At 44.8% G+C, this 19,686-nt stretch overlaps 2 protein-coding genes across 4 annotated transcripts in view; both read left to right on the top strand.

Annotated features, from left to right (window-relative positions):
• The window catches only part of LOC119027839 (pyruvate carboxylase, mitochondrial-like), a 288,386-nt gene that overhangs the window by 91,554 nt on the left and 177,146 nt on the right, over positions 1-19,686 (top strand). The window lies entirely within an intron of this gene.
• LOC119027841 lies at positions 9,327-14,079 on the top strand. Its single transcript, XM_037113325.1, has 2 exons — positions 9,327-12,163; positions 13,673-14,079. The coding sequence occupies exon 1, from the start codon at positions 9,576-9,578 to the stop codon at positions 10,626-10,628; it is 1,053 nt and encodes a 350-aa protein (XP_036969220.1). The 5' UTR covers positions 9,327-9,575; the 3' UTR covers positions 10,629-12,163; positions 13,673-14,079.

Raw genomic sequence — 19,686 nt, 5'->3', positions numbered from 1 at the left:
AAAAAAAAAAGTCTTTGCAAATGTTTGATGAGGAAGGAAACGCTTTGAACACATTTGTTGGATGTAAACAGACACCTGGTTTGTTTTCGTTGAGAAACTGCAGAGTGCACCTTTAACAGCCAGCTCAGGTGCTGCACATCGAACATGTTTATCTCACTGAACAACACTCTGTGTGGTTCAAAGGAGCACAGAAACCAAATTAAACTCATTTTCTGTATCACTGAGATGCTGCAACATTGAGTGGTAAAGTGCCAGATCCCAACTTGGCACATTAAGCTCTCTGCTTCCAAGTTTAATTATACGACATCATTCTCTCTTCCGCTAAGCATGCTAAATTTAGGCAGCATCAGTTTAGCCCATATGTCATATACACTTGGCTTGCAGAGCAACGTGGCATCACATTAGAGTCTCCTTCCTCGCCTCATGGCAAATGTTGCCTTCATTTAAAGCTGCTGTAAGTGATACATTTGTATTAAATGAGTGTTAAATAGCTCCGTATATAGAGAGAGTGTCTGGTCAGTATTTTTCAGTTTGTGGTGTGCATGTCTTCCTGTGGTTGCATCGGTTATGTTCCAGTGCTCTGGTGTCCCTCGCAGGCACCAGGAACAGATATAAAAGGTTGTTCTACTAAATGTTAAAGCACTGGCTTATATCTGGAGTGGGTCCCCAGGTGATGTGTGACGGCTGCCCTGTGCACCACACGGCGGGTTTAATGCAGAGAACACGTCTCGCTACGTTGCCCTCAGGATGACTGTATGTGATGAAGAACGATTCTCCCTCAGAGAAAAAGAGCAATGAAGTGAAAGTTGCAAAAAGCCTCAGAGCGGTTTGATGACTCCCATTGGGATCCAAAGTACAGGAAAAAATATCATTAATGGAGCTTTATATTGATGAGAGATTACAGGATGTCTTCATCTAACTGGCACGTACAGTATACATGAACACGTGCACACAGTCCCAGCTGCAGAAATTAGAGGTGCGTCATATTGATCCATGTTGTAGCTCTCAGCAGTGCAATTATAAACGCACATCGCCATATGAGGCCTGTGAGTGGGATGACAGGATTTCTCTGTGTGCATGTGCATTTCTGCATGAGTGCGTGAGGATGTGTTTGCCTTTGTTCAGAGCGAGGACTGCATTTGCTTTATACATGCGTTTCTGTTGAACGGCCACGGAGAGTGTGTGTCCTTGTGCCCTCTGTGTGAGAGGACCGGCCATTCCTCCACACATGAGAAGACACAAAGGTCGCCATACTGTCTGTCCACAAGTACATATCCTCTATATATCTACTCTCCACACTGTACATGCACCTTTTTGCAGTCTTGTCTGTATAAATCTCTCTGTCGCCGTGAGGTCTGATCCCAGGATGCTCTCTGGCTGTCAGGTCCTTTTGCCCTTCACCCTCGTTTGTACCCCGACTCACTCTTCTCTCCTTGGTTCTTCATTCCACCGTCGTCCTGCTTTCTTTAATGCTTTTCTCTTTGCTGTTTTCTCTCTTAGCGTTAATAGGCTGCCAATTAAATGGTAATGACAGCCACTTTAAATCAATAAAGCAGCTGAAAGAATGTGAGAAATGGAATTGAATTAGGTTTGATTTACCAGAATAAAAACAAACTGCACCGGGTGTTAGAGACAACGTTGAGGGATGAAGGTGATTTTTGACCTCAGCTGCTGGACGGAGCGGCTGTGTTGGGTTATGTTTGGTCTGAAGCCTGGAGTCTGCTAAACGCGGGAGGATTGTGCTTGAGGGGAATAAAAGTGTAATGAATTCTTAAACAGTGCCGGGAAGCTAAAAAAACAAGTTGTGTATTGTGTTTCAGTTCAGCTTCCTGTCAGAAATCTGCAGTCTGAGGCTGAGCAGTGCACACAAGCAGACAAGGGAAGCTGATGGATGTTATCATGTTATTGTCTGCATGTTAGAATTTATAGCAATTGTGAAACTATAAATTCCTGGAGTCCCTCTGGTCTCTCGCACCCCCCCACCGTCTTGGATGCTGTAAATAAAAAGACTGCCATCGCTGCCCGGTGACTTCACGCAGTGATTTTTTAGACTCCTGGGATGTGATTGAATTCGATGTGCACCAGTAGCTTTCCAATCAAACAACTCATCCGTCTCTTGGTTCTGAGCGAGGGGGAGGAATGATTAGTCGTGTCGCGCACACATTCATTTCAATTGACTTTGAGTCCATTAATCTTTCAGCCAGGGGTAGTTGTTTTAGTTAAATAGTTGACGAGGCTCAGTGAGCGTTTATCTGACACTTCAGATTCCTGAGCAACGTTCAAATCATCGTAGGTTTGAGATTCACACCTGGGATGGGAAAAGAAGACCAGACAGACAGAACTGACGACCTCTTCACTTTGACTGTGTGATGCTTCTCTCTGAGAAAACGGCTGCTTTGGCTTTATAGTGTTTTTTTCAGCAGCTTGTCTGTGAGGAGTAGCCATGGAATAGCTTGTGACCTTCCCACTTCAAGGACTTTTCTGCTGCTTCCGCCTCGTGCTTTCCCTCTCCAGCTCCCCATGCTTCACTCCGGTCTTCCCTCCCACCTTCCTCTCCGCTCAAAATAATGTACATATTTTCCACATCCTTTTTTGTCCTCCGCCTTCAAGCACGGCTTCTCTCCCTCTGCAAATCTTTTTGCTCATCTCTCTCCACCACTTACCCTCTTTTCTCCCCCGTACCTTCCGACGCCATTTAGCCGCGCAGTTGAGCCATGAAACGTGTCATCGCGGTGCCCCCACCACCATTACTATGCAATATGAATGAAGCACACACATTCAGCACAGGAAGGCATGGATAGAGGAATGCCAGGATTGAGGGACAGATGAATAAATTATTACTGAAGGGCTGTGACAAGGTTTGTAACGAGTGACGCACTGAAAGGTGGAGAGCAGGAAAGGCTGGAAAATCTTGTCACGCTATGGGCCTTTGGTCACTCGAGGCATGCAAAGCAACTTGGATTAGAAGGCGCGAACATGGAATCACTTCTGTGGCCTCTTGAGAGCGATACAGACGCCCCACACGCAAATCTTAGACAAGCGAATGGCGTTTGAGAATTCCGCAGCAGTATTAAACTTTGAACTGAAACTCATGCGGCGATGGGGCTGTTGAATTTTCCGTCAGTCTCTCGCTCAGTGTGTTCGCCTCCATAACAAGAGCTGCGGTGTGTCAGCAGGAGTGGTACTGTGGTGAGAAGGCTGCTCCTCGTGTATGAGAGCAAAAATCATGTGTCCTGCACAAAATGCTAGAGTAGGGAAGGAGCGAGGAAGATCAGAGGGAGGGATGGGAAATGAGGGCGCTAGCGTCAGAAAACAGATGGAAATTGATAGAAACGTTGGAGAAGTCAACGTATCAAGACGGCGGCGTGGAAATGTGTCATCGCGTGTAGAGACAACAGACTAATGGCTGTTTGTGAGCAAACATCCAACAGGTCAAATCTGTTATGTACACGCTTGTTTTTGCGCTTCTTTGACTTCATTTTCTGTTCTGGGGAGAAAAATAGATAAAGGGGGGAAATAAAAGGCACAGGAAAGCTTTCTATCTCATCCTCTCATCTCCTTTTTAATGGAGCTTTCAGAGCAGGTGAAGGAGACGGGTGAGGAGAGAGCAGAGAAGAAAGCAAAGAGGATACAAGAGAGCAACGCAAGCAAACAAGGCGGGATGGACTGTGTGCACTGAGAGATGTAGAGCAGGATTAAAAACTGCCATTGCTCAGCTTTTATTTAAAGGACCGACCCAGAGTCGCAGTGTCGGGCCCCCTGCTGATGCGCTGCGTCTGCACTGTGACTGTCTGGGGCTGCAGATGGTTTTCTATTGTGACAGCTATTCAGTGCATTCACACTCTGAATACACTGTGTTAATCTAACATTTAGGTGGTGAAGGGAAGAGAACTGCACTTCCAAATGAGCGCTGAACCTGCTGCAGGCAGTTGGTGTGGACACTGTCTTCCTATTTTTGTCATCGGTGGACAAAACCCACCTCAGTTCGAAGTCTACTTTCTTCTTGTTTTGCATCTTTGGATCATGTTTCTCCAGTTGTTGTTTTATCACTTTGACATGCACCTTAGAGTGGCAGCGGATACCTTCCACCACAAGTTGGTATTACTGTCAACACTGTAGCTGCAGCACTTGATGAAAAGTGAGTTTATAATGAAGATGTGAAAGCAGATAGAAATGGTGCCAGACTGCAGATTGCACACTGGTAAGCAAACTGCAGGGGGACAGTGGATTTGTGCCAGTATGATTCTCCTGAAGTGCTTCAGTCATACAGGAAACAGTGGTGGGAGTTTTTAAAGCGTGATGGGATTGAGGCTTGTGTAAGGGACAACCTGCAGAGCTGAAGTTTTAATGTGATGTAATAACATCTGTCTACTGGACATGAAATCTGCACCAAATGACAATTTCAGCTCCAGCTGTCACCAAGTGCAGCGCTCCACTTTAACACTATGTACACATCCTGACTCCTCCGCCGTCGACCTGACAGTTGTCACGACGGCAGATTATATAATTGTGGCTGTGATACAGTGTATTTACAGAGGTGTAATATCCTTCCACACAGTTTTACAAGTCACTGCATCTTACAGGCTGGTAAAGGAGTTACTCAGCCGTGTTACCTGACTTTATATTCCACATTCGCACCCTCACCTGAATGCAGTCCCTTTTTTTTCACAACTGTTTCCTCTATGAGCCCAGAGTAAGTGTCATGTTTAATATGACTTTGATATACCTTTAGGATTATCTTTACACTTTACATTCAGTTAAAAATATATAAGAATTAGAATGAATCAGGAAAGACCAGTTAGGAAAAGTAGTTTTATAATTGGCAGCTCTGCGAGTGAAGAAGCTGGACTGCTGCTGTATTTGCTCTTGTTGTAAATCATATATAACAATGTTTGCTTGAACATATGAGGCATCATACAGCAGAGCAAGCACAATGCGGTGTTTTAAGGTAAAGACTGAGAGACAAGAGGAACATGGAGAGAGAAAATAACAAGGCGAGGGTGTGAAGCGAGTGATGTGAGATGGAGGGGAGAGACGAGGATGAGGAGTGATGGATGTCATAGCACGATGGCAGCAGCAGCCCTGTGGAGGCTGACAGGGAGGGATGGACTGCCTGCTTCGGGATCAAGCAAGCAGGGAGGGAAGCAGAGGGGGGAGAGTATTAAAGCAGCACCTTGACATTTTGTATTTTAATCTATTTTTCTTCTGCGGCAGCCACTTTTCACATCCAATGTATCCGCCCCAACCTTTTGGCACATAAGCCCTGTGATCAGTGTTGCTTGGTGAGATGTGAAGCTGATTCCAAGAAGTGCGAGCGGGAGAAGCCCTTTACTCCCACAGTGCGATAAGTGGATGATGAAGACAATTTACCCAAGCTCGAAATCATGTTACTGCTGTAAAGTAAAGAGAGGGGAAATATGGCTTTGGGAAAAATGGAAGGTTGGGGTGGTCTGATCGATCCTCAGTGTGCAGAGGAGTAAAGAGTGACATGTGTCTGTATCTGATGCCATCAGCGAGGGAGCAGCAAGCACACTCCTTGTTTTCCCATCCATCTGCTGATCATCAGCATCTCATCACACATATCTGTCATGTATGTAGCTGACCACTTCATCCATCCTCCATCTTTCTCTGTCCCTCTTTCTTTCCATTTTCCTCTCATTTCTCGTATTTGATCACCTCATTTCCAGATGTTTCTCTGCAGCCTCTTTTAACATTCCCACCATGTCACCATGTCAAGACGGCACATCCTGCCGTTCCTCCCTCCTTCCTGTGTTTCTGCCTCCCCTTAACTTCCCCCTTGTCTCCCTTCTCACTTCCCTTCCTTCCTGCTGTCATGTGTCATTCAGTTGGCTGAGGAAGAAGAGAAGCTACCCATGCAGCTGACGGAGGAATGAAAACTCTCTCTCTGGCAGCACTTGGAAGCCTGGAGGGAGCTGCGGCACCTCACCTCCATCCTCTCTCTTTCCTTATCGCTCTAATTTGAATATCACAAAACGGATTTAGCCGCCATCCCATAATTCATCCCATAAATCACTTGTCTTCTCTCCTCAATATGTCAAGCAGCCTCACTCACATCTGTCTGCGCTTCCACCGCCCAGCCCGACATGCTTCTTTCTCTTGTTTGTTTCCTTTAATGGAACACATTTGCATGCGTCACTCAATGTATTAATAATACCTTTAACAACGCCGCTGTGTGTGTGTGTGTGTGTGTGTGTGTGTGCGCTCATCATCTTCCAAAGAACGAGTCTGAGTTTGAAACAGGTTGAGGCCTCATTAGAGGTGCAGCTCCACACATGGTTGTAAACTTCATGTGCACAGTACAAACACACCGCGCCTCACGCCGGTCCACGTGTCATCATTCAGCGCCGTTATGTCTTTTTCTCCACTCGCCACAAAGAGTCACCTGTGTAATTGCCGGTGACAGAGCTCAGGTTGTTTTTGTGTCATTTTAAATTCCTGTGATTTAGAAATTCAGCAAATTATTTACCTCAACACTTAATATAGAGTTTTTCATCACCTGCTGTCAAAGGCACTGTGTGTAATTTGAGGTTTCTCACAGACGCAAGTGGAGATCATGGGAGTTGTTGTCTTGATTTTTAAAGGGATGCTATGAAATTCAACGTCAGAATTTATATATTTATAATATTAGCGAGGTAACAATACAAACTTATAAGCAAACTGTTCTCAGGATAGAATAAGGTCCCCAGAACAATGATTGAAGCCAGAACGTTGGCAAAATTCCTACATTCTCTGGTGTTGCAATTAAGCAAACCAGCCAAAGTCCTGAGAGTGTGGACACTGTGTGATCTGGAGCACAAATCCAAGAGCTTCCTCCTGAAATGTGTCAGGAATGTACAACTGTACAACTGTGACTCGTATGCATGGCATGAAGAGATTGCAGGAATGAGAAACTTCTAACTTTTGCTAATTGGTAAAAAACATAAAACATGAGTATAAATAACTGCTGTATGTGATGGATGTTTCTTTTGATTCTTGAACAGAGGAGCAGACACCTCAGTTGCAGCAGCGAGTTGGAGCATGCCTTGCTGTCAGTCACCAGAATTACATTTTCACACTCTGCTCCATGCAGCCAAGATGAATCAGGGTCACCAGAAGCGAACACACACTTTACCAGAACTACCGAGTGTGTCTGTTCTCCCCTGAACCAGTTGAACCCAAACAGAGGTGAGAGCTAGCTTAAACTTGTGACAAGAAAGGAGGAAAAATGGAGGCAGACGTGCACACCGCTCACACCCCGCCTTGTTAACTCCAGTAACATCCAGGACCTCTGACCAGGTGTTAGAACACCGGGAACACACACCTGCAGGAGGGCAAACCACCAGCACCGCAGGTACAGACACACACGCTGCCAAACAGGGTGTAATTTCCAAAGAAAGCACCCCTGACCTTGGGAAGGTCATGTGTGGAGAGGCTCCGACGTGAGCTGACTAACTCCTGCAGAGGGTGTCGTGTTGGAGTGAAGGAGCCCATCACCGCGTGTCCTTTCTCTTTCTGCTGTTTTTTCCACATAATCTTCGGTCAGATCACATCTATTTTTGATGCGATGCCCCCCTTCCCTCCCCGCTCCGTCTCTGCCACTCAGCGACATGGCAATTATGGGCCCAAATTAGCCCAGTATTTTATGGAGTGACATTTCTCCCTCTCCTCCATTAGTGCACTCACCACTCAATTCTCTGCTCATGCATTAGGTAGTATTGTCCAATTACTGTCTCACTTTCTTTCCCCCCTTCTCTGCCTCGCCGGTGCTTTTCCTTCCCTTCTCCTCGCTGTGTGCGTCGTCCCACCGTTTCTAAATTCATTTATCATATCAGCCGGACAAAAATCATTGCTAATGATGTAAAACCTGCAAAGAAATCATTGCTAATGATATGGAGTCGAACATTTCAATTACAAATATTCAACAATTGAAAGGGCTGTGGGATATTTTGCCCCCTGATTGCTTTGCACATGAATCGATACGGCGCGTACAGTCGGCGAACACTAGAATCTATTGTCATTCAAAGACCGTAGCTTAGTGAAAAATGGGGAAACATGCATGAGTGCACTCTCTGAAATGCTCCGTCACACTCTCAGTTTCTAGTTTTACTGCTCTTGCTTCCACGTGTCGTAAAGGAAATCCCAACTATTACAGGAAATCAGTGCCATAGATTATTTTGGAGTCATTGCAGTTCCTCACTACAGTGATAGAGAACTCCTCCCAGTGACGAGAGCTGTAATGATTACCTGTTTAAACTTGTGGAGCAGGAGTTAAATCATTCCTGCAGGAAAATCGCTCTGTTGTAGCTGGATGAGTGAGCGGATACATGTCACGCAGGAGTAACAATGCAGAGATGAGTGATGAGTTTCAAGCAGAAATTCAAACACTTAGGCATCATTGAGGAGAACTGTTCATTTCAAAGCAAAACATGAGTTTGAGAGTTAGCTGCTGGTGCAGAGTAGTAGCAGGAGATTTAATATCTGCTGGCTGTTGGAACCACAGAGCATAAATCCAAACCTGAGCGCTGTAATAATATCACTACATGTAAATTACAATGTAGAGTTGAGACGTAACTTAAAATCCATGTCTCCCAAAAGGGATTATTAACTTGGACATTATGGAGCTTTTAGAGAAATGTCAGGGCCCGATGATAAAGAAGCCAGTGTTTGAGCTGCTTTCACTTCAGATGGTATTTTCTCTATTAGCTTTGAACCCGTCAGCTATTTTCTGATGGTAATTAAGCCTCTTGGTGCAACAGACCCTCTGGTGTCGCTGGAAGATATCCAGGTAATGTACGTCTGTGCAAAGATTTCCTGAGCGGTTCAGAAATCACATTCCATCACTTTTGGTCTCCTCCTGGACTTGCGTGCAAACAAAGCTCGCTCATACGTGACGGTTAATACCAAAATCTTGTCCCATACAGATATAACACAACTAAAATCTAGAATATGACCCCTGCTGTGCATTTCCAGATGTTTCTGGTTGAGTGACATGTCTGCCAGCTCAGCCCAGATAATCAGCACGATTTAAAATGTGCCTGCTCACACAAACTCTACGTGCCGTCACATATCTCCACACCTCCTGCTCTTGGTGACTCCAGGTGATCGAAGTTCTTGTCGGCGCTCCTGAATAACGAAACAATCCCGTAACTCTCCACTCAGACTCGGCTCTCATTCACATTTCGCCTCGTGCAACAGGCTTCAAGCAAAGTGGACTATTGTGCACAAAGAGGAAGATGGACTATTCAAAGAATTGTTAAAGTTAGAAAAATAGGCAGCTCCATATATTGCTGTTGGTTTTAATAACCGCTTGAAGGTCATTTCTGCAGCAGTTCTTCTTCTCATTTCCATATGTACACTTCCATTTTTCACAGGCACTCACTAATTTAAGTCCAGTGTTAGGAGGGAAATGCAGCGTTGGAAACCTAATCAGAGTCAGTTGACCTCTCTTACAATCCTCGCTGAATTAACTGCAACTGATCTCGCTCTGCGAAGGCGCAGTGGTAACTCTGAACTTTCTCGGTGGTGATAAATCGTCCACCACGCGCCCCAGACCGAGCCGTAAAGAAAGCAGTGGCATGTTTTATTTCCATAAATCCGTCTGCCTGTATTTTCATCTCAGTGTCACTCTGTTCCATACCGTACACTGTATGTGTCCTCGTATTATCCCTCTCGCTCTCCTCTCTCTTATTTCCATCTGCCCTCCTCACTTCCTGCTGTCACTATCAGTTTCCTCCGGCTTCCCCGTCTGTGTGTATGTACGTGGGCTTCACTTCATGTACAGGTGTCTGCATCCATACTGGTGTGTTTGTGTGTCTATAATTGAAAAAAAATCCCTGCTGCCTCCTCCCGCTCTCATATTTGTATCGTTTATGTTGTTTTTCCAGCCGATCCACTCTCTCCTCGTTTCCTCCCAACTCCTCTCATTCATCATCCCTCCTCTGTCCTCACTTTCTATCTTTTCTGTTGCCATCTCCCATCTCCTATTTTCCTCCGTGCTAGTTTTCCTAGTTATTATTCACTCTTTCTCTCCACGTCATTTCTCATCCCTCTCTCGCGTACCTTTCCCTCCCACCGCTCTGTCAGTTGATTTGTTTTTGCGGCTTCATATTTCTCTCCATGTTTTTCTTTCACCCTGTTCTCCCATTGTATCCCCCCGTCTATTTTGGCCCCTTTCTCCCTCCTCTTCGATCTCTACCTCTCTTGTTCTTTCCCCTCGTCGGCTCCTCGTCTCTCTCTCTCTCTCTCTCTCTCGTGTCGCTGATTTGTTTTTGCAGCTCTCCCTTCACTTTCTGCTTTTATTCTCTCCTCTCTCATCTCATTTTTACGCTCTTGTTCTGTCGTTTTCCCCTCTCACCCCCCCTCCTTTCCTTTTATTCGTACATCTCCTATTGTCTCCCCCCTCTTGCATCCTTCCCCTCTCTCTGATTCGCCCTGCCTCCATTCCTTCTCTATGGAAATCTTCTCCTTGTTTGTCGCTTCTTAGTCCCCCTGTTCCTCCATCGTTCTTGGCCCTCCTTTGCTTGTTTATTTCCAGATCGGATTCCTCCCTTCTCTTCCTGCCTCTCTTTATATACACCCGGTCCCCTGTTTCCTCTTTTCACAATATCCCTCCCTCTTTCTTCTGCTAACACTGTCCTATTTGTCATTCTCCCCCTGCTTTTCATACCTGGATGCCATTTTCTCATTCCTCTCCGTCTCTCTTACCTATTCACGTCTCCCCCGTCTCCATATCTTCAGGCTTCCTATCTCTATCTTCGAAGGTGTCGCACTCTCTTTATTCTGTAATTATTTCCTTTTCTCCAGTCTCGCGGTCCTTTTCCTATCTCAGCTCTTTGTGTTGAATACATGTCTGTACATGTTCACATTAGAGTACCGTTAGCTTAAATTAGCGAGTTCCCCTGTCTGCACCGTCCGTGTCAGTTTTAATCAGGCCCCTTGTTTACAGTGAAGGCCGGCCTCTGTGAGACTCAGCACTTTCTGGGGGTTTTTTGCGCACAGTACGCAAAATGGTGAGCTTAATTTGGAACAATTCTCAGTTGTGTGTGCGTGTGCGTCTCATTAGTTGTGTGTTTTATTCAGCAGGAGTGAGACAAGACGGGGAGGGAGGGAGCGACTGTCCCTGAAATTTCCAAGTGAGCATTCAGTCCAGCATGCGTTTTAAAAAACGAGAAATGAACATGCAATCATTTTCTGAGAAAGCTTTCACTGAAGGCGATTTCTTTATTCTATGAAGAAAAGAAATGTCCATAGCCCCCGAAATTGCTCATCTCTCAGTGTCGAAGCTGTGGGATAGGAGGGGATTTCAACCTTAAAAAAATGTTCTTTTCTGACCGCCTCAGTTACAAAGACAACGACTACAAGGAATGTTCGGGAGTTACGGGAGAAGTAATTGCTTCAATAAAACCAATCATTGATCGAGGGAGTTTTCAGCAGCCCATTAATACTAAAATGTCAGATCCATTAATGGACTTCAGGACGCGGGGCTCTGTTGTAATTTGTGTTGAAATAATCAGAGGCAAGTCATCAGAGGGACGCTTACATTGGGCTGAAGGATTGTCAGTGATCTCCTGTTTGTGATCTCAGTCCTGTATAAGATCTTTTTTCAAGATCTGTAGCATGTGATGAAGAGACGAGACGACTGAGAGAAAATAATCAAGTTCAGACTGCCAGTACAATTTCAGGCAGCAAACGCTCATTTTCCATTAAGACATTAATACTGTGTGTGTTACTGTAACACATGTGGATTATTTGGTACCATCATAGAAGATGATTATCTGCTAAATCTGAGATTTAAAGGTTCCATGTTTCTATACGGATTTTACATGCTTAATGTTAACAAATCACAGATTGTCCATTGCTGCAGCACCTCTATTCATCCTCCATCTGAACGCTCCCTTTAAGGCCCAAGCTCCTCCCATAAAGCCCAGCCTGCTGTAATTGGTCAGTCCTCACAAGCCTGTGCAGTCGGTGTGATTGGAACTCTGGGCGTGGTGACGTCACAGCTTCACAAACATTTTGCTGGCTTGAAGAAAGGCTGCTTTTGTATTAATCACAGTTTGAGTGTTTCCCCCGTCTCTCTGGCGCCAACACAAGCCTGTGGACCATTTTTTAAAGTCGTTTTTGGGGAAAAAAAGCCTTTTAAATAGAAGAGAAAGATCTTCAGGTATGCCAAAATGAATTCTGACCTGTTTTTTTTTTTTTGTGCTAAAAAAGCTGACAATGGATGCTAGATCAATAATCTAATTGTGGCACGGCCTGTCAAATGTGGCCCAGCGGCACTTTGTACCAGTAAACCAACCAAGTTTGCTTGTTTTGAAGTGATTTCTCTCGGGGATGATTTTTTTTAAATTTTTTTTCTAGAATATGCGACCCTCAGTTGCCAAGGCAGCGCAGAGAAAAGCCAACCTAATCACAACATGAATCTGACCTCATTTTCTTAGGCAAAGTCACAAGTTTTAATTGGTATTAGTGACAGCAGCCGCGCGTTTCCTCTGAGAGCGTGGCCACTCAGTCGGACTGGCAGACAAGCCATTCTCTGCATGTTAATGGAAGAAACAGAGCGACTGAAGAAGGCCTCCTGGATGGATTTTTCGGCGGCAGCCATTGTGAAAGCCCCCCCCACCCAAATCCTCCAGCGGCCCTGCATTAGTATGACAGGAGCCCCAGCACGTCTTTGTTTCTGAAATGCTGAAACGAGCAGACGTATTATAACGCCGGGACGTGTCTGTCAGTGCAGCGGCTCGCACATCAGTCGGTGGTCTTTGTGATCACTGGAAAGGAGAATTGCTGTGAACTAATTGAGTGTGAGCCCTCATGTTGGGCCAGTTAGACAGATACGAGACTGTGAATGGCCTCAACACGCAGGACTTTCAATAATACTCAGCTTAATTATTAATGTATATACTGCTAATGAGCATTGTTCAGATTTAGCTCCCACAGACACCCAAGCAGTTAGTTCCATCATGTATGCGAAGCTGCCACAGTGGAAGCCATTGTTGTGTCAGGAAGTTATTCTTATGGTTTTTTTAGCATAATTCAGTCATTTTCCATCATGCTGACCGACCCCTCGTCTGTCCTCATCTCTCAGATTCCCTCCACATAATCTGTCCTGCAGGCTGTTCGTGTCCATGCCTCGTTTTCTTCCCGCCTCTCCTCCTCCTCCTCCTCCCTGCATCTTCATCACCCACACTTCTTCGCCGCCTTCCATCTCTTCTTGCACGTCTTTTTTTCCTGCCCCCCTCACCCCCGCGCTTCCTCGACTCCTTCCCTGCTCATCTTTATTCCAGCTCTCATCTAGTTAATTTTACACTTTTTTTTTTTTTTTTTTTGGCATCTCCTTTCATCTTGTCTCTCCCTCGGTTTTCTTTTCTTTTTCTCCCTCTTGATGTGCAGAATATGTCTAAGAGGTTTCGGCGCATATGTCCGACATAACTGCTGCATGTCAGGCTGTAGTGTGTGTGTGTGTGTGTGTGTGTGTGTGTGTGTGTGCGTGTGTGTGTGTACCGCTGTGTTCACTGGAGTGTGTGTGTGTGTGTGTTTACAGGTTTAGTGATGCATCTGCATCTCTGTTCCTGTTTGTCTCATTGTTTCTGTATGTATTTCTACGAGAGTTTGTGTGTGTGTGTGTGTGTGTGTGTGTGTGTGTGTGTGTGTGTGAGGGTGGTTTTATCAGCTCTTGCAGATGGCCCCAGCCTCTCATCCATCGTTCCAGTGAAATGAAGAGCCCTCTGAAGAGTGAAGGCAGAGGAGAAAGGAATGGACAGACATGGAGAAAGAGAGAGAGAGTGAGGGGGCGATGACGTACAGAGCGAGAGACAAAAGAGAAAGCGAGAGATGAAAGAGAAAAGGGGGGCCATCAAAAGATGGAGAGATTTGGAGGAGTGATGGGGGGATAGATGCCCCCAGAAGGGTGTGTTTACTAGAAACACTGTGGGGTGTGTGAAGTGTTTATCTGAGAGTGTGTGTCAGTGTGTGTGGGAGGCTGTAACATGAGTGCTTCAGACCTACTGGCATACACATGAAACTTTTTATTAAAGTGCCAATAAACATATCTAACTTGTCAGCTTTCAGTGACACTGAGAGTGTGTGTGTGTGTGTGTGTTTCCCAGCAAGTGGGCCTTTCAGGAGCTGATGTTTCTGTTGCTGATGTACAGCTCACTGTAAGGTTTGGTCACACAGCTAGAAGTGTGCGTGCCCATTAGTGTGTGACAGTTGGCTCGCGTTAAAAAGAGGCTCTTCAACTCGCCGCTGGACGCGTCGTGTTTACGATGCAGCACCCGCAGGAGGGAAAAACAAACAGACTGAGAGCGAGAGCGAGGGATAAACACGAGAGGGGGAAGGAGTGAGGAGAGATGAGGTGAGGGGGAAAACGAGTGCGTGGCGTGTCAGGAAGCAGTGTGGCGAGCGGCACGAGGGACAAAGTGTGATTCTAAAAAGCGACTTTAAACAGCCAGAGAGATGCGAACAGACTCCGTGGTGGTGAGGCGGGAGAAAGACGGCTGCGAGAGGAGAGCAGGGTTCATGCAGGTCGAGCCAGGTGGAAGTGGGATGAAAGAAGTGTGACCCAGGAACAGAGAGGTCTTTGTAGACTGCTCCAGGTACTAACACAGTAAACGGAGAGAATGGAAGGAGGTTCGAGTTAACATTTTGTCCTTTTTGATTATTTCTCCCTGTTGGGCTGTGAAATGTCACTCCCCACAGGGTTTCTATTTTATTGGGTGAAGAAGACAGCGGCATGCAGAGATGGAAGAAAAAGATACAGGAGAACAGAAATAGTCTGGAAATAAAGGCCCAAAACTGAGCAAGCGATCAAACCCTTGAATACTTTTCTCAGGAGGAGTGATGGTGCTTTGTGCATTTTATCACAGAGAGCATGTTTTCAAGTCTATGTAAGGGGCAGCAAGCAGCATTGGAAAAGAAATGCAGACTCATAATGTTAATATTTACAATATTAATGAGGGAATAACACAAACTCAGAACTACTTATTTTTTCAGGAGCATATAAACGAGCTGTTATCAGAGGAAAATAAAGTCCCAGAACACTGTTTGATGCTAGAAAAGGTGGCAGGGTCCGCCACATATAATCAAAGTAAAACTGCATGAAATGATGTTGTCCTTTAAAGGTCAGTTTGATTATTCAGTCATGTAAAAAAATGAAAGTTTATTTAGTTTGTTTTGGCGAAAGAATGTCAGTCGATGAATATCTTTCTCGTCTGATTTAAAATGTCTTCCTCTTTTCTTCTTCTGCCTCATTTTAAGGTTATTGCTTCTTTGGAGTCATTGTTCATAATTCTTGAAACCAATTACACTCATCTTGGATGGACCAAAGCCTGGAGCCTGACGGTGCGGCTGCAAAGTAGATGATAGTGTGGAGGGGATTTCATTATGGCGGAGCAGTTGAAGGTGGTGAGGTGAAGCCCTGCCATTATCTTCATGTTTGTTAGAAAGTCGATTTTGGAGTCTGATTCCAAACTACTCACTCCAGTCTGCTCGCCTGACTTCATATCCACAGAGTCGGACCAGCTTCTGTTCTTATAGACCAATAAATGCTGTTTTTGGACAAATCGATTAAAAAAAACTTGAACAGCACTCTGCAGAGCGCACACCTCCACCAAGGCCCAGCAGTCCCTATTTGTACTGACTCATGGACACAATCCATTTGAATACGTATGATTTTTTTTCATCAAGTTCTGTGTGTTATTCTCTAAAAACCCTTCCATTATCTGAATATGTACCAAACGTTATTTGGGGTCTGTTCTAGGCCGATGAGTCAACTGGATTTTGTGGTAGTTTTTTGTGTAATCCTGCTGACAAACAAACCGGCTGGTTGAAAACACGGTTGAGACGAGACGGGAGAGGAAATGATAAAGGCTCCAAAAAGTCCAAACTGCAGAAAGCAAACTGACTGATGACTTCATCATTTCAGTCCGGTCTTCCAGACAGAGGAAGAAGCAGAGGGGAATCTGTTGAACACCTTAAACCAACAAGGCATTTGAAATAAATGAAAACTGATGTGAGCATTTCAAATACAATGCACAATGTTAAATATGCAATAAACACAAATGATACAAATGTATCAGATTTAAAAAAAGATGAAAATAAACTGGATTGAAAGAGGTTAAAATGGAGTAAACAGTCAAACATCACAAGCGTGCATGAATAAACTGCTGAAATTTAAGATGATAACAACGGAGGACGCACACTTGAAGTTTCCTGCTGGAGACGGCGAGCGTTGCTCCATGTTTCGCTCCGACCCTGCAGGGCCATGTACCGGTGTAGTGGCTCCGACTCCGACACCGACTCTCACTTTGTGTTGAATTAAGAATGAGCGTAAAAGCAGCAGCGGTGGAGTCAAGAGGTGCATAAAGAGTTTAAAGGTCAGTGGAAGCGGGAGATAAGCCACGCTGCACTTTAAAAGCAGACCGTCAGATCTCCAGATCAGCCACAAAATCACTCGGTCATCAGGAGAGTGCAGACAGAATGGATGCAATATTATCTTTGAGGCGGCCGGAACACTGTGGCCACTGTTTCAGTGTGCTTAATAAATAAATAAATAAGAAAATACAAGCGATTCTGCAGGGCTGAAGGGTCATTTGGAAGCAAGGAGGCTATGGGAAGTCTGGGAGCACGGAGCAATCAGTCCAATTATTGGGAGTATATGAGGAGGATAATACCAGTAAATTGCCCTTTGGTATGACAAGAAAATCAATGAGAAGGGCAAAGGGAGGAGACGGGAAAATGACAGATCAAGAAGAAGAGGAAGGAGAATAAGCTGGGAAAAGCCACCTAATCTAATTCATTTTCGAATCCCATTCAGCTGATCCATAGATCACCAGTGACCGGCTGAATCAGTCAGGCGTAATGACCAGGATGTGTGCTGCCCTCCTCTCGGTCTCGGCGGTGGATTAGAGCTGGTCCGACTGGTTGGACACATTTGTCAGTGGACATCGGCGGGATAAGAGGCAATTAAAATAAAATTAGAAGGAACATTAGCAATTAAGCGAGAATGGGATTTTTGACTAAGGCTCTTATCTAGTCCATATGCTGCGTGTGAAACCAACCATATTAATGTGACATCTAATTTAATAAGATGTACAGCGGATTCAGCTGTAGCGCCACTTCCTCAGTTTCCACTGAGTTAATGTGCAGTCAATGATCCGCCGCTCTGAGAGAGCCACCTTCTGTTTTTGTTTGCAGTCGAATCCCTCCCGCTCGTGTCGGATTATCTCATCTCTCCGGCCCCGGCAGCACAATTGATCGAGCATTTTAAATGTCAGAACGATAATGAACCTTACCTGATGACAGGAGATGTCAGCCAAAAAAAAAAAAAAGGCTGAAGAAACACTAGCTCCCTCCCAACAGTTTTTCATTTGTGGTTTATTTTCTTTCTGTAATTTTGTTCTTTGTTTACATGAATAATGTTAAATCTCGCAGAGGTTGAAGTTCACGTCAACAAAACAAACCACATAATCATCTGGCATGGACAGCTGGAGGTTTTCTCCCAGCAGCACCATTTGTTTTCCATCTCCATATTATCCCCATTAGCCCCCACTCACATTCTTGTCTCCACCTTCCTCCGCCTGTGTAATGTGCCCGCTTCAGGCTCGCACGTTGCAGAGTGTCCGTTCCTCTTCACACAAATGTGCTTCCATTTCACAGCTTTCCTGCCATGCCATGGAAAACATCCTCTCTCCACATTTTAGTATTTTCTCCGGGGTGAAACTCCTGAGGGTCGTGCATGAAGCAAAATGAATTTCATCACCCTAGGATCCCAGAAAACACTTGTTTTTTTTTTTCTCCCTGTTTACGAAACCTAAAAAATAAGTTTGAGTTAATTTTTTTTCTCCAATTTTTTCTGTAAAAAGTGCTGGCTGTAGGTCAGCATCCGGTGCCCTGATGTCATGCTGAAGCCAGCCGACGCCTATGCAGCGGAGCGTTGTGCAAACTGAACGATGGTGTCTCCGCTGAATGATGACATGAGGGTGTAATGTGGTCGACGGCGCCTGGGATGAAGCCAAAGTGACAATATCCCAGCATTCAATTAGCAACTCGGCCAAGACAGGTCACACTCAGCCGCGTGGTGTCATTTAATAACATATTTTCTACTTTGGAACATCGACCAAAAGAAAAAAAGAAACGAAATAGATTGTAATGCAGCAGACTAGATTTACAGCGCTCTTTTTTATGGTTTTTGGGGTGTTTACTGCATGTTGATCCTTTAATTTTAATTTGAAATAAGTAAAGTGACATTTTTAAGCATTTGGTGAGTAATTTATGCCTCCTTTTTAATTGATAGTTTAGAGATTAAAGGAAACAAGAGCAAAGACATGATAAGAAAGTGGTTGTGCTTTTAGTTTGCTGAACACCACCAGGGCACCCTAACAGATGAGTCTGTTCAGATCTGGTATAAACTGTATTAAATGATCATTTAAAGTAACTTCTTTACTTTTTTAGAATACCGGCTTCACAATCATGTCGATGGAACAGTGTCTTGTAAAAAGATGGATGGTGTCTGTGTCCCATCACTCGTTTCTGTGTAACTATGGAACTTCAGTGAGAGGGCATCTCACCCCAGACATTTACTTTCTCCATTTACCGAAGGTTTTACTTTGGTTTGGAAGATTAGGAAGATTTTGGGTAGACAATAATAAGAATTAATATTCATTCTTACTCCAGAAGTCTCTAAAACTAAAACGAAACCCAGGTACAAACACTATTTCTAAGCTTAGTGTTTGAATAGATGAATTCATTTCTGCCTTTTGACATTTTACAGTTTCCATTCCTTGATGTCTCTATTTTAGACTGTTCTTTATAATATTACATTGATTGAAGTGAATACCAAAGAGTAGCCTGCTCCAGACTCCGTACAATGGGGCTGGTGTCAAAATATGTCATGAATTATACAAAAAAAAAAAAGGGTTTCACCCCAGGATATGAATTTCATTCTGAAGGGCACGGTTCAACATCCAGCACAGCGCGGCACTAACAAGATGGCTCTCTGTGTCGCAGGCACACATGTTCCCTCTCGCTGCCCCGCCGCCCACTCAACACCATTTTTGAAACCAGCTCAGCAGGGGGCAAAGGACTTCAGCGGTGGCATTACACTTCAATAAGATTCTTCTTTGACCTTTCATTTTTATAATAAAGCAAAAATCTCAAGACACCTGAGTTCACTCAGTGCCATGTGAGCCTAAAGCCACAGTGAAGCCAGCTGGATGTCCCGGCGGCGCTGTGACAGAACATCTCTGCCGTTAGCTGTGCAGGACGGCAGCGATACATGTGACTGTGGAGAAAAGGATTTTCTTTTGCTTTTCACAAAGCTAAGACAAATCTCCAACCAGTGTCCAGCTCAATAGAAATGGAAGTTTTGCTCGCACGTACTTCTATTTTAAACCCAGTGGCCCTGCAGCTCTTAGGTCTGAGCCCAGTGCAGCATCTGCCCCTGCCGCTTAGCATTCGGGCCTGTAGTGTTCATGCTGGGATGAAGTGTGAGCTACATGGCACAGGAGAACTCGCTGCATTATGTGCCAGTCCAGCATTTGTAATATATTCCAATTCCTCCATTTGATGGCGTAAGACTTAAGATGTGACTAAAGTCCAGCAGGGGAGCTGCTGCACCTTGTACCGCTCCTCTAACATCAGTACGGACGGGCACGGCCAGAGAACGGCTCCTTAATGTCTGTGGAC

The sequence above is a fragment of the Acanthopagrus latus genome, chromosome 10 (genome assembly GCF_904848185.1).
Source record: "Acanthopagrus latus isolate v.2019 chromosome 10, fAcaLat1.1, whole genome shotgun sequence".
NCBI lineage: Eukaryota > Metazoa > Chordata > Actinopteri > Spariformes > Sparidae > Acanthopagrus > Acanthopagrus latus.
The sequence above is the reverse complement of the archived record's forward strand: the minus strand, read 5'-3'. Positions and strand labels throughout refer to the sequence as shown.